This window comes from Calonectris borealis, chromosome 30, assembly GCF_964195595.1.
Source record: "Calonectris borealis chromosome 30, bCalBor7.hap1.2, whole genome shotgun sequence".
NCBI classification, from domain to species: Eukaryota; Metazoa; Chordata; class Aves; order Procellariiformes; family Procellariidae; genus Calonectris; species Calonectris borealis.
In genome coordinates, this window is record NC_134341.1 from 1,514,533 (window position 1) to 1,528,788 (window position 14,256).

The following is a 14,256-nucleotide window of genomic DNA, read 5'->3' on the forward strand; positions in this document are numbered from 1 at the left end:
CCTTACGTACTCTTCTTTCCATGGGAACCTCGGGAACAAACACCTCTTCGTGTGGACGTTACCAAGGTGCCTTGAGCCCTTTCCAGCCACCCGCTGACCTGAGGATCCGTGTCGCTGTAGACCCCCGTAATCCCTAAAGCAGGGGCAGCCCAGCTCTCTTCCAGTCACCCCCCTGCGCCCACCCTGCGGCTGCACCCCAGCCCCCCCCAGCACCCCGATGGGCTCCTCTTCTCCAGATGAGATCAAATCGAGTGCTGTTGCCCCCTGCTTGGTGCTCGGCTCCCCCAGGGGATGCCCAAAGCCCCAGCAGTACGGTGCCTGTCTCTGTCCAGGCTCTCTTGGGGTGCCAGAGGCAGGGTCAGGTCCCCCAAAATGAGGTGTCCGTCTAGATTTGCCTTCTTCCCATCTCATACTGCAACAGGGCATCGTGTGGCTCCTCACCCCGAGAGCCTTCCCCGTGTCTTCCCTGTGTCCCGTGGGTGCCCCGCAAGGACAGGTCCCCCCGCTCGGGTGTCACGGTGCTGGGCTGCAGCGGGATTTGGGGACAGCCAGGCTGGGGCGGAGGGGATGGACGGGACACTGAGACCTGGCTGAGCTCGGGAGGTGGCCAGGTCCCTCTGCAGGCACAGGGAGGAGATTTTGTACAAAAAAACAAAAACAACAAAAAAAACCCAAACGTAACAAAGGAGAAAAAAAAAAAAAAAAAAAAGGACCTTGGAAGAATAAAGCATTTCTGTGTCTCAGACTGCCCAGAGCTGGGGTCCAGCAGCGCCGGCCAGCGGCACAGAGACCGGGGAGGGGGTGAGTTCCTTTACGGCCGGGTGACACGCAGAGGAGAAGTCGTGGCCACGCTGCAGCGCTGCCCGCACCCCCCTGATGGCTGCCTCCCTGCTCCCGGGGCTCGGGTACCCCGCTCGCCCTGCAGCTGGTCCTGGGGTGGGCACCCTCCCCAGCAGCCTCTTGCTGGACAGGAGAGGGCATCACATTGCAGTGGGACGGCTTGGGCACAAAGGGGTTAAAAAGCACCCCAAAACCTGTCTCTCTGTCTTCTCCAGAGCCTGGCATTTGTAGGTGCTGTCCCTCCATCCTGTGGGTCCCCCCCAGGTGGGCTGGGGGGTGGTGGGACGGACCTGCTGCTCCTCCAGCCTTGGGGTGCTTGAGCGTTTCTGGGTTCCTGAGCCGAGGCTGGTGCTGCCAGCCCTTCCCCCAGTGCCAACCCCTGCGGCCCCTTCCCTCGGCTGAGCCGGCCACCCCGCGGCCCCCATGCCATGGCTCCTCCGGTGCCACCACCTCTCCCTCCGTCGGCCTCAGTTTCCCTTCCCTGCTCAGTCCCAACCTCACTCCCATTTCTCCCAGTGGGTCCCAGCTGGACTCATGCCACGCAGGAGCTGTCCTGATGCGACGTGGCCCACGGCTGCTCCTCACCTCCGAGGAAGCCCAAAGCTCCACATCGAAGGAGGGTTTGTGCCCCAGTTTCCTCCAGGAGAAAGCTGTGGTTGCAGCTGGGCGAGCTCAGCTGTGGTGGCTGCTACAGAGGGACGTGCCCCAAGCAAACGGCTTCTTTCTTAACTTCTGCAGTATTTAACGTTTTCAGGTTATCTCCGGGTCTACCAGGGCAAGATACCAAAGGAAAAAAAGCTGTGATGAATAAAGCTCATGAATTCAAGGGCTGGCCCTTCCCAGCCTAGCAGGTCTGGCTAGGAGCACCCAGCAAGACCTTGAGCACCCCCAGCCCGGGTGGGTCATCATCCTTTGCACCCCACGTGGTAGGTCAGCCCAAACTGGAGCCAAAACCCCGAACAGCCCCTCTGCCTTCGCTCCCCGGGTGCATCACCCCGCACGGCTCACGGAAGCGCCGGCCCCATTTGCCAACCGGTCGCTTGTGGTTTCAACCCCGAAGACGGGGCCAAACAACGCGGCAGCGACGCGTGGGCGTTCCTGCGAGTACCTTTTTTTCTAGCAGAGTTATGTGCTTGCTTGGAAGCATCCTCCCCCCCATCCCCAGGTCCCCCCTAAGCACCCCTTTCAGTGGTGTCTGCTGAGCGCGGAGGCTGGAGGCGGTGGGGGGTCCCATGGGTGGAGGTCCTACCATGGTGATGCTGAAGCCCAGGTCTGGGTGGGTGCGTCGCTGCCCGGGTGCTCCCACTGCTTCTTGGTTAGGGTGGAGGGAGGGACCTCACCGAGCTCCCATCGGCCTGATTTTAACAGCTGAACATCACGCAGAGGAGTCCCACCGGGAAGCTGATGGTGGACACCTCCTCTAGCTCCGGGGAGGAGCTCCCCTCTGCAGCCACCCCTGCTGCCGCGCCCGTGCACCCCGTGAGGCACGCTCCAGCCAGTGGCACGGGGAGGATGGGACCTCCAAAACGGGCACCGGGTCCCGCAGAAGTCCCTCGTGCTCTCCAGCTGATGGGATGGTTCGTTGGCAGGGCAAGGGAAGCCGCGGCACCGCGGCTGCCTGCGGCAGAGGACGCCGGGGGACGCCCGACGCCGTGCTGGGGCGGCCGTCCCTCGGGACGGGGCTTAGTGGGGGTTTTCCCCCAAGACTGGTGAAGGTGCTGAGGGCCAGAACAGCTCCAGATCCATCCCTCCTTGCCCCCCCCCCTTCTGTGTCTTTGGTAACAACCACCACGATCATGGCTGTGAGCGTTGAAAAACCCCAGGGCCTTGGTTCCAATTCTTGTTCTTTCCTTCAGGCTGGTGTTTTGCTCATTTTAAAAAAGTCAATATAAGGATTTTTTAAAAAAGACTCAACAAAATGTTACTTTTAAAATCATTTTTTAAAAGATACTTCACCCTTTTTTTAAAATTGGGGTTGGAAGCCTGAGTCTCCACAAAGAGGTATTTCCCCTTTATTTTTAAAGCACATTTTATTTTTTTGAAAGAAAATTTATATTTCTAAAGGTGGTTTCATTTTTCACGTGTAAAATACTTCCTCTGATGCAGTTAACGAAGCCATCCACAACCCTATTTTAATGGAATTTTTATTTTTTTAAGCACGTTCAGGTCTTTTTAAAGGCTGCGGTCAGCTCCCCGGAGCAGGGAATCCACTCACGGTGTACATAAAAATTGAGGATTATATAGAAAAAGGTAGTCTGAGCCTTGCTGTCGCTTCTCGTTGGATTCTCTGGTGTGTAATAAAGCGTGATCACTAATTGAAACTCTGCTGTTGAGTCATTCGTAACACTTCTCTCCCACGTGGATTATTTTGGGTTGCACGCTTGTTGCAGCCTCACTTACAGGGACTTTTTTCCTCCCTTTCTCTGCTATAATGAGCAAAAAAACCTGATTCTTTTTTGCCCAATTTAAATAAAACTGGCCGAGCACCAGCGCTGACGGAGGGTGCAGGGGTGGGCACGCGGCCGCGCCGCCTCGTGCTTACGACAGCACCATTTCCTTAGGAAACAAAAGGATTGAACCTTGGAAAATTCCCCCTGGACTTTATTGGGATCGTCCGGAAACCCCGATACCCCTCCGTCATCCCCCCAGCATCTCTGCGTCCCCCCAAAAGAGCCTGAACCCCCCCCAGAGCAGCACCGCTCCCGAGACGTCCCCAAACTCTCCCACTCTTGCGGGGAAGAGGGAAGGGCTGCGTCCATCCTCTCCAGCCTTATTTTCCAACAATTTCGAAGAAATTGGGTTGTTCCAACAAAGCGGGTGATTTTGAGGCACGTCCATGGGATACGAGTGAGCGGAGGGCGTCGTGAGCCTCGGGGTGCGTTGAGGGCTTCAGCAGCCCCCCAAAATCCGCCCTGCGTGCCGGGCAGCGGTGCAAACCGTGGTGCCGTTACGCTGCAGACCTCCAGAGCAGGATAAAAGCGGAGCCGTGCTGGGTCCTTGGCCAAACCCTTGGTCGCTGCATCCCCGGGGGGGGCTGTAGGAAGCAGTGAGGAGCCCAGCGAGGGTCGGCTCGAGCCCTTCCCATCCCCCCTTCCCAATTGTCCTGCCTGGTCCTGGCAGAGGCAGCTGCCTGCACGTCCTGGCTGCGGGGGGATGTGGGGAGGACCGAGCCCGCTGAGCCGGGGACATCGGGTTCCCTGCAGGCTCGGGAAGCAGGCGGCTGGTACCCGCGTAGAGAACTCGACTATTTCTTACCTGCGAGTCAAAAATAAATTACACCCTAAAGAGTTTCATACGCAGCATCCAACCAAGCTCGTTCCAAGCAAAACCACCCGGTTCGGGTCCGTCTGCCCCAGCCCCGGGGTTTGGAGGGGGTCAGAGCAGCCCCGGGCTGGTGGGATGGGACGGGGCTCGTGCTCTCCTGCTCGCCGGGGAGGCTGCTGTCGTTTTTCGGGTGCTGGAGGAGAGCGGGGTGGCTGGGTCTGGGTGCCCGGGCGCTGGCGAGCTGCTGCTTGTTTCCATCGAGGCGGAGGCGTAAGACCTAAGGGGAGACAGGCAGGGTCAGCCCGGCTGCCAAGTCACCGAGGTTTTGGCTCGGCACGGCCAGTCCAGGCTTCCCAAAATCATGTAAAATCCGGCGCTCGGCTGGGAAGCCAGCGGGGGGAAGAGCGTGTTCGGTCGCTGGCTCCTGAGCCTTCGTGCTTCGCATTCGCAGACTTCCCCGTAGCCGCAAGACTTTGCATGGGACGCGCTGGGAAACGGCCCCGCACCTGAGCCCGGGACCGTTGAGCATGGAAAAAAATCACAGCTTTTACCCCAAATACGCTTCTCTGGGAGGATGGAGAAGGAAAGCAGCCGAACCGCTCGTCTCTCCTTCCCTCCCCTGCGTTATCCTGTGATGAACTGTCCCTCTCCAGCCCGGAGCACGCCAGGCTGTCCCCAGGGGGGTGACGCTGGAGGGGACCCCGCGGAGCCGCCGGGCGCCTCCAGCCGACGCCGGACGCCAGCCTGGAGCCGGGGGCCGCGGTGCGGGTGAACCGAGCCAAGAGCGGGGCCAGCCGAGCCGGCAGCCTGAGCCGGACCTTGGGCAGGGGGAAACGTCTCCTGCAAGGGCTGGAGGAGATTAGAAACGGCTCCAGCAGGTCTTGAGGGACCGGGCACGGGGGGGCCGAGGGGAACCAAGCCCTGTGGGGCAATGCCTTCATTTTGCAGGCCCTGGTGCTCTCTGGGCTTCCTCCCCATCACCCCCAGGTCTCTGGTTTTATTTCATCCCCCCCTGCTTTGCCTCCTGCGTTTCTAGTCCTTCCTTGCGCAATAGCCGAGACCTTTAACTCTCTGGAGAGGAGCCTGGAGAGGAATAAATCAAACCCTCCAATAATTCATCCCTGGGCACCGGCTGAGGTAATGCAGACGGGGGCCGCAGGCTGCTGGGGGCAGCCCCTGCCCACCCTCCCTGCAGGCAGGACAGAGCCTGCCCGAGGGAAAAAGTCCCCAAAGCCCGATGTGTCCCATCGCTGTCCCTTTGGGACCGTGGTCCGAAAGGTCTGTGATGGGCGCTGTGCACATCCACAGTGCTCAAGGGCAACGGTGCCTGGCACAAAGGGCAACCAAAAAGGCTGGCGTCCAACCGGCATGGCACGGGGACGTCCTGGCTTGGGGGAAGCACAGGCACGAGCATCCCCACCCAGCCCGTATACAAGTTAATCACCTCCCCTTGCCTCACGGCACAGCCATGTCTCAAGCCAACGAGGTCTAACGCCAAATAACGCCCTCGCGGCACCATTTCGTCGGCTGCCGAAGGGCTGCGGGAGCCTCCAGAGGAGCGCAGCCCTGCTCCGAGCGTGCAGGGCTTGGGGACGGACGCCCACGGGGCTGGCGTGGACCCGACCACGGAGCCGGGGAGAGGCATCGCTCTGCGAGCCCGTCCTCACCGCCCCGGCTGGCAGCGGCCCTCCCCTCCCTCCGCTGCATTAACACCCTCGCCTCTGCTCAGGTACAGCCCTATAAAAGGAAATTAAATGCAAAGCCCGTCTCGTTAACGCATCTCCTTCGTTCCCCCGCAGCTCCCAGGTGCATTCCCGTGACATTCGGCGATGAAATACAGGCTCGTTTCAAAGGCATTCCTCTGGGCTAACCGAACGCAGCTGAGATCCAGCGAGCCCGTCTCCTCGCGGGGATCGTAAACCGGCAGACATTTTAATGCTCGCGAGGGCCGGCTCTGTAATTTTATCTCTGTTTTAATTTTAACTAATCCTGGGTAGTGCTGAGAACCTGCCTGCCTGCGATGGAGAAGAACCCGCTCCCCCCGGGCAGGTTCGGTGTTGAGTTCTTCTCTCTTTAATAGAAAAGTGGAAGTTTTTGCTGGAAAAAGGCTTTTCTAACAGCAAAATTAACGGCAGCCCCAGTCGCCCTTTGACACGTCCTTGTGCCTGATGCTCTCGAGCCAAGGGACCTGGAGAGGGGTGGCTGGGCCTGCGGCTCTCCCTGCTCCGGGCTGGGCTCCGGGAACTGCAGCTCCGGGACATCAAGGTGATGCCACCCCTTGCACCCCCGGCACGGGGTGGGCTGAGCATCCCCAGCCCCGATGGTCCCGCGTCCTTACCCAGAGCCAGCGCGTGAGATCAGCCCTGGGATTTTGGGGAACGTCCCGCATCCCTCATCCAGGGCAGCTCCTCCTGCCCCGGGGCACCAAAGCTGGAGCCTTCAAGGCACCAAACATCTCTTCTTCTGCCTGTCCACCCTACAGACGCCGTGGCCAATGCCACCCCAGCTCAGTGGGGGAAGACAGCAGCCTTTGGAGGAAACTTCTGGCCCCTAAACCTGCTCCACGGCAGAGCCAGGAGCAAATCCCAGAAGAATCCTGCTAGTGCGCGTGGATGGGAGCACGGAGCAGGGCTGGTACTTAGCCCTTGACCCGAATGGAAAGCAGGAAAATCACCCAGGCACTGATTTCCCAGGATTTGGGCAACTCCTCGTCTCTTCTGGGAGCTCAAACCAAAAGTGAAAGCCAGGTGGTTCCTGCAGCAACTCCTCGCCCGCTGGACCTGGCTGAGGAGGAGCCCAGCGCCTGGGCTCGCCCTAACCCAGCCCGGGGGTCCTGGGCCACCAGTTTAACCAGCAGTGAGCGAATGGCCCCACTTCTCGGTGCTTTTGAAGGACCGATCCGGGCTGGCAAGGCAGCTCAGCCAGACGGGACTGTGCTTTCTTGCCAGTCTGCAGAGGGATCTCAGTTTTTTGAAGCAGATGCTGCTTTAAATGCATTTTCTGAGCAGATCTGAATAGGGAAGGGAGGTCTCCCCAAGCTCCTTTAATACCCTGGTGCTTTAATACTGTGCAATGAGACGTATTTATAAATAAAAGAAAATGAAACATCCACCCGACAAAGCAGACTCCAAGCAAGAGCAACAGTCCCCAAAGGGAAGATTTATCCAAGGTCTTTCAGGATAGACAATTAAGTGAGGGCAACGCGAGAAAGACAATAAATCCAGGGAGACAAATGAAGGGCAAGGAATATCACCCCTTACAACTCCACCAGTCTTCCCCCCCCAGCAGTTTCAGCTTCCAGCCTCATTTTCTCCTCCAGCAGGAAAAGAAACCATTTTAATGTGCTCAAGACTGTGCTGAAAAACCGTGAGCTTGGGGGACTTCAAACATTATTTTTCTTGCCTGAGGGCTCAATCCCTCTTTCCCCGGATGATGTCTCCTGGTTAACAAGGGCATATCCACATCCAGCTATTCCAGCGCCCTTTGATATTTAATAGGCTGGGTTCCAGTGGAGACCAGTATGCCGGCGCTCGCAGCAGCCATTAGCTGCTTTACATTATAAAATTACAGTCCCATTGCAAGCGCTGGGTTAATTCACTTACGGGAGAGGGACGCAGCCTTTCCAACGCCGGCATCACTTCCCCTGTGGCTGTTCCCTCTTTTTGGTCTTTGCTTAGCAAATCCTCCTCCCATTACTTCCCTGCCCAACTGGGAGTTGCTAATTGGTACCGAATACCGCTGCAGGTTGGCACAAAGCAGATTATTATCTATTCAGCTGAAGGATGCTTTGCCTCCAGGCAAGCACCAGAGCCGCTTGGGATGAATATTAACCAGCAAAGATGAGCACGCTGGGAGTACCACGCTCACAGGACATGAGGGGTTTTACGCGGAGGCTTTTTCATTTAGTAGAGAGGTCTTTAAGATCGCTAAGGGTCTTTAATTCCTCTGTTTATCATGAGAACACAGTTTCTGCCAAGCACTCAGCTTAAATAAACAGGTCTACAAGTCAATGGCCGGACGCAGAGCCGCGCGTCAGCCCACACACGCACCCGGGAGCAGACGCGCGCGCGCCGAGAGCAACGGCCCCGAGTCTGGGGGCGATGGGGAGGGGGCTCAAAACCCTCACACCTCCCCAAGGTGACAATGCCTTCAGCGGGGCTTTAACGAAGTGCACAGCTCGTCAGCACGGACTTCGTCAGCGCAGTCCTGAAGCTCTTAAAAACCATCCACCAAGGAAACCCACGCTCCTGCCGGGCTGATTCCACCTCTCTTGCGATCCTAGGAGCGGGGCAAAGCCGTGCCGAGCAGCCCCCGTCTTTTGGGAGCATGCACGGAGCACCCGCATCCCCCGAAAGAGGTAACCCAGCTGCAAACCGCAAAACTCACAGGGCTGCAAAAATGTGATGCCCAGAAGAGGGTTCGGGGGGTTCGGGGGGGGATACGGGCTTGCTCTGCTCGGGGGGGTCAGCAACCCGACTGTCCCTGGCAGCTTTTTGGCTTCTCAAAGCGAGAACAAGTAACCACACGCTTCGCTTCTGGCTGTGCCGAAGGGGAAGGTGTCCCTGGCAGCACCCAGCCACGGCTCGGGGGCAGCAACCCTGCTGCCCGCAAGGAAAGTCTTTCTCATCAGTTTTTAAACAACCGGGTCTGCCCCAGATAATTGAAATCTGTACACGGATTTAGAAAACTGGCAGGTTTTCTGTTGGTTAGAAGAGATCTTGGCAAGGTTTGCAGGAAAACAAGAGTTTAAATGTGGCACCTCCTTAAATGAAATCCCCCTGGGAGCTGGTCAACATCTTTAGCCGGCGGCTGCACCTACATCTGCAGATCTGGCCTGAAATTCAGGGCTGTGAAGTGGCAAAACCCAAAGGCAGGAGGGTCAGCGGTGCTCGGGGGGGGACACCGGCCACGGCAGAGGGTCCCTGCCTGCCCGGGCATCACTCGGGCCACTTTGCAGGGATTTGCTGTGATTTATTTTGTCTCAGAAAGGCCACTTTCCTCCTTTTCCCACTCCCTCTGGCTTTTCGAAACATAAGACCAGGGTGGAGAGCAGATTTGTTTTTTACGCTATGGCTTCCCCCTAGACATACCCTGAAGGCGAAGGCACCGGCAGCCCCTCGTCCTCGCCAGGCTGCACCCACGAGGAGGCGGGGACCGGGGGTCGCACGTCGGGCTGCAGCATCGCACCGGCTCGCTGCCCCAGCTGGGCTCAGCGCGGCTTTAATTAGGGTCTTGCACCCGCTCAGCACTGCTCATCACAGGGTCTGGACTGTCTCGTGTTATAAATATGCTGCTTCTGCCTGCAGGGAGACCACGGGTGGGCACGGGCACGTGGGTCCCTGCACTGAATCGGGACTTCAGTAAGACCGGCCAGGAGGAGAAATGGCACGTAAGGAGGTTGCACGAGGCTGACCCCAACAGCTGGCAGAAAATAAGAATCAAAGGGTTTTCCACATTGCAGCCCTTAGTGGTGGGTGCAAGAAAAATGAGAGTCCTTTTGCCGTCGGCTTCCCCCGAGGACCCGGCGGTCTCTGACCCCCAGCGCGGGGGCCGGCACAAGGCAAGGGTTAGAGTCAGTGCCCGAGGAAAGCCAGAAACCCTCACCCTGTTTAGGGGACACGGGGACTCTTGGGAGCTGGGCTGGGCTCCCATGAAGCGTCCCCAAACTCCACGGCTTGGGAATGTCCTCCGGAGCGTTCTGCTCCTGCTCATGGGCTGCAGGAAACCTTAGCACGTAGCTGACCCTTCTCCCGCCGTTCCCCCTTTCCCCAGCCCAACGAGACCGAAGGGACTGAAAACAGGATTATCCCCCTCTCAGCAGCTTTGCCAGCGATTGAAAGGGTGCTCAGGCGGTGGCTGGATGGTGCTGAGCACACCAAACAAGGGGTGCAAACCTCGCTGCCCCAGCATCCTCACTCAATATTTTATTCCCTGCAGCGCAGGATGCCTGCAGATCTGAAGGGATGACGGATCCCATCGTACCTGCAGCGCTTTGGGAGAGGGATGGGAGGAAGCCCGGCGGGCCGGAGGCCCCAGGGCCACCCAACGGCGCCGGGGAACGGCTGCCGGGTGTCGCCGGGGCGGCGAGGACAGGGCTGGGCTCTTCGCACGGTGGGGGCGGCAGCAGCGGCGGCTGCGGGGCTGCCGCTGGTCTCGCTCGTGTGGTTTTGACACCTCGGTAACCCCAGCACATTCAGGAGGGTGTCTGCTGATTTACGCGCCCTCCCGGCTTACCCTGGGAGGATAAATCAGATTTTTAAGCCCTCGTTTTAAACCTTTCACTAGCCTGCCCCGGACCAGACCCCGCTAAATGAGATCGGTTGCCTTAGGGCTCCGCGGCTCGGCCCCCTGCAACGTCCTACCGGCCCCGGCGAGGCTGGGAACCGCCACCTCCTCCGACCGCCGGCCTTGGCAGCGTCTGGGGTTCGTTAAAGCAAATCGCTTGCACGTGGAGCGTGAGGAGGGGGCGGCTGCTGTGCGTTTTCCCCCGCGGGACCGAGCTGGGGAGATGCGTGGAGGATGCCGGAGCGAGGGATGTGCGGAGGTGTCGGCGGGGAGGTGGCGATACGTACCCCGGCTCAGTGGGACGCGGACATGGACCAAGCCCCTTCCATCCTCCAGACAGAGAAGGCGTAGCTGAGCCTCTCATGGGCCAGGTAGTTGCAGCTGGTGATCTTGTGGTCCAGCTCATCGCTCTGCAGGACCTGGTACAAGAAGTCTATGTAGCGGGCGGCCAGCTTGAGGGTTTGGATCTTGCTCAGCTTGTCGGAAGGCAGCGTCGGGATGATCTTCCGCAGCTCCGCGAAGGCGTCGTTGAGCGACTGGGTCCGCTGGCGTTCCCGCACGTTGGCGATCACGCGCTGCGTGTGCACGTCCTCGAAGGATTGCGGGACGGGGCTGCGCTTGCTCCGCTTGCCCTGCGGCGAGGGGGCACCGCAGTCCTCCGCCGGCTTGCCCCCCTGGCCACGCTTGCGGAGGCATTTCTTGTGCAGCCGCTCGCCTTCCTCCTCGCTGGTGACCAGGCTGCCTTCGGGGGAGTCCGGGCACATGCTTTCCTCCTTCATCTTCTCGGCACCTTGCAGGCGAAGGGCTCTGGGGTCTCACGAGATGCGACGGCCACAGCACATGGGCAAGGCGGCCTGGAGAGCAGCCAGCGCCCGCTCAAGAGGTGCAGCCCGGAGCATCCACCCTTCAGCTTCCCCAAACTTCCCAAGCCTTGCGGAGCCCTCCAAGGAGCTCGGTTGGTTTTTCCTTTGGGCTACGGAGAGGAGGGCGTTCGAATAACTTTGGGGAATGGCTCTTGCTGATAGGGCGAGGAGGACCGTGGGCGGACCAGACACAGACCAATGCAGCCGTGCAAGGTAACGCAAACATCAGTGGAGCTTATGGGTTCCAGATTTCCTCCCTCCCTCCTCCACCGACACCCCCAAGCCCTCCGGCACAGATGCTCCTGCCTGCTGCCCGGATGTCAGGGGACATTGCCTATGCTAATGTGAGCACCAGCCATGGAGTTCAGAGGAGGCTTTTTTGGGGTTTAGTCTTTTTTTTCTTTTTTTTATGCCCAGTTGACCCTGCAAAAACCAGCCAGAAATACTCACTTGTCCAGTTTGGAATAGGAGACTTTTATCTATGAGAGATTGAAGTGGAAATGTGGAGCAATGGATGTTTCGATGAGCAATACAGGGTATTCTCTGAGTCCAAAGGAAGAAGCAACAGTGATAGGCATCCATCCTGCTCTTGAGAAATGGCAGTATGAACTTGAGATTGCATCCATTCATCCACCCGCCCAGTCACCCAGTCACCCATCCCTCCATCCACCCATCCCTCCATCCATCCCTTCCTCCATCCATCCCTCCACTCCTTCCTCCATCCATCCCTTCCTCCATCCATCCATCCCTCCACCCCTTCCTCCATCCATCCCTTCCTCCATCCATCCATCCGTCCATCTCTCCTCCTCTGTCTACATTTCTGGCAGTCTACAATAACCCTCATTATACAGATAGAAGCCGATCCTCATCCACCATCAAATTCCTCTCAAATAAATATGGCAGCTATTGCAGGTAGAGAGGGTGGATCCACCGCCAGTCCTGCCCCTGATTTCCCTGGGAAATCAAGCACTATAACCACTCTTGCTTCCTTACACCACTCCTGAGCTTGCCTACAAATAAACCCACTTTCTCCTCCCTGCAGAAATGCTGGGAGAGCTGCATCCTCTTTTAGCCAAGGCTGGAGGTCCAGAGTCGGACTACCAAGGCATAAAATATTCTGCCCAAAAAACTATATTGGATAGTTTTCAAGCCTCTGTTATCACACCAGTAGAATCAACACATGAAACTGGCGTTCACTGGTGATCCACCAGCCTCCCATGCCCAGCCACCCGCTCCCAAAAAGTCCTGCACCTTTGGGAACCCCTATAACCTTCCCATCTCCTGCCTGCGCCCTCTCTGCCTCTCCAAGGTGTTTCTTCTCCAGCGTCTGTTGACGCGGTCCAAGCTCACCACGCTCTCCTGGCATTGCTCCCTGCTCGTCGGGAGCTCTCACCCTGTCTCTTTGGAGGGACGCTGAAGTCCTTGGGGACACGGTGCTCCTTGGGGATATTGGGGTCCCTCCCCCGCAGAGCTCCATAACTCTTGCTGAAATCTTGCTTTGTTGTTCTGTCTTATAATGAGAGCACAAAGGGGTATTATGGGAACAATATAGTTTCAAACAGTGTCAGTGATTCATCAAAATAACTAAAATCATATCAATAAAACAGAAATTGATGAGTTGACGTATGCCTGTACTGCATAGATATTTTTAAATTAGCGCCTTTTTATAACACGTAACAAGTTTCCACATATAATATATTTTACCAACAGAAATATATAACGTACTGCAGAGTTCTCCTGCCCTGATGAGCCTGCACCGTGCTGCGGCGGGGTCCCCACCTACCCCCAGATGCAGCAACTCGGGCTGAGCATGACCAGGAGGCTGCAGGGGAAAGTCCTTTAAAAGGCAACGATCTTTTTTTTTAAGTCTTGCTGCATATAACAAATTAATATTCTCATCTTGTCAGTATTATCTTCATCCTGAATAACCTATACTGTTGTACCGCAGTCTTCTTTTCAACCTCTGTTCAAGAACTTCCAACCCACTCCCTACAGCTGAAGAGGAGGAGGATGGCCGCTCTGCTCTTTGAGGTGGGGGCTGAATAAAAGCAAGCGACTTGGCCAACTTTGCTCAAGCAAGCTACACCCGTTTCCAGTAGAAAAACCTCAATTCAAGCTCAGCTACAAGGTATTTCTTAAAAACATGCTCCATAGACCTCAGCTACAGGGTATTGCTCCATAGACCTGCCAGGCGTCTGTAGCCTTGCTGCCCAGACACGCATCCCGTTGTCCACCAGTGCTCACACCAGAACCCTTTCCAACCCCTTTGCTTCCTAATTACACCCACCCAGCTGCTGCTTTGTCACTCGGGATGCAGGCACCGGACAGACCCTTGTCTCTATTTTAAGGAAATGTGTGTTTTCACATTCTTCCACGGGTTTCTCTCCAACATCCTTCGTGCTGGGTGGGGGCCCAAGTGGCAACCTCAAGGAGCCACCTCGGCCCCTGTCCCAGGGGACCTGAGCGATGCAGGACGATGATTTTGGGCATGAGAGGGCTTTGGCTCAGCCCCCTCCTCCCCGCGTTCGTGGCAACTTGTCAGGGGTGGCAGTAGCCACGGATGGGAGCTAGCAGACAGCCAACGTTTGAAAAATGCCCAATATTGCTTAAAGAAGTAAAAGATGCTCAGAAACAGGTTGGTACTCAGACCTGCTGGGATGGAGCCCGGCGGCTTTGCTCCATCCTCCTCACCGAAGCCCGCGGTGCCGGCAGGGCATCGGCTCAACGCATTACTCACACGCGAGCGTTGTCAAGACAGCGACTAATATCAGATGTTCCTAATGCGGAAAGACAATAGATCACAGGGGCCTGGGAAAGCGAGAGAAAACAAAGGGCGAGGAAAAAATACCCCAGGGAGGGCAGGATTTAGGCAGGATCCAGGGTCCTCTGATCCCGCGCTCGGAGGAGCTGGCTCAGCTCTGCCGAGGGCTGGGGAGCTGCCAATTAACACCAGCTGGGGCACGGGCTTGTGCCTGGGTTTTATTTTTTTATTAATTTTTCTTTA

The 14,256-nt window shown here is 57.4% G+C and overlaps 1 protein-coding gene across 1 annotated transcript; it reads right to left on the reverse strand.

Annotated features, from left to right (window-relative positions):
- Positions 1-10,680: 10,680 nt before the first annotated feature.
- On the reverse strand, positions 10,681-11,882 carry LOC142073661 (twist-related protein 2-like). The gene has a single exon (XM_075133678.1). The coding sequence runs from the start codon at positions 11,166-11,168 to the stop codon at positions 10,683-10,685; it is 486 nt and encodes a 161-aa protein (XP_074989779.1). The 5' UTR covers positions 11,169-11,882; the 3' UTR covers positions 10,681-10,682.
- Positions 11,883-14,256: the final 2,374 nt, after the last annotated feature.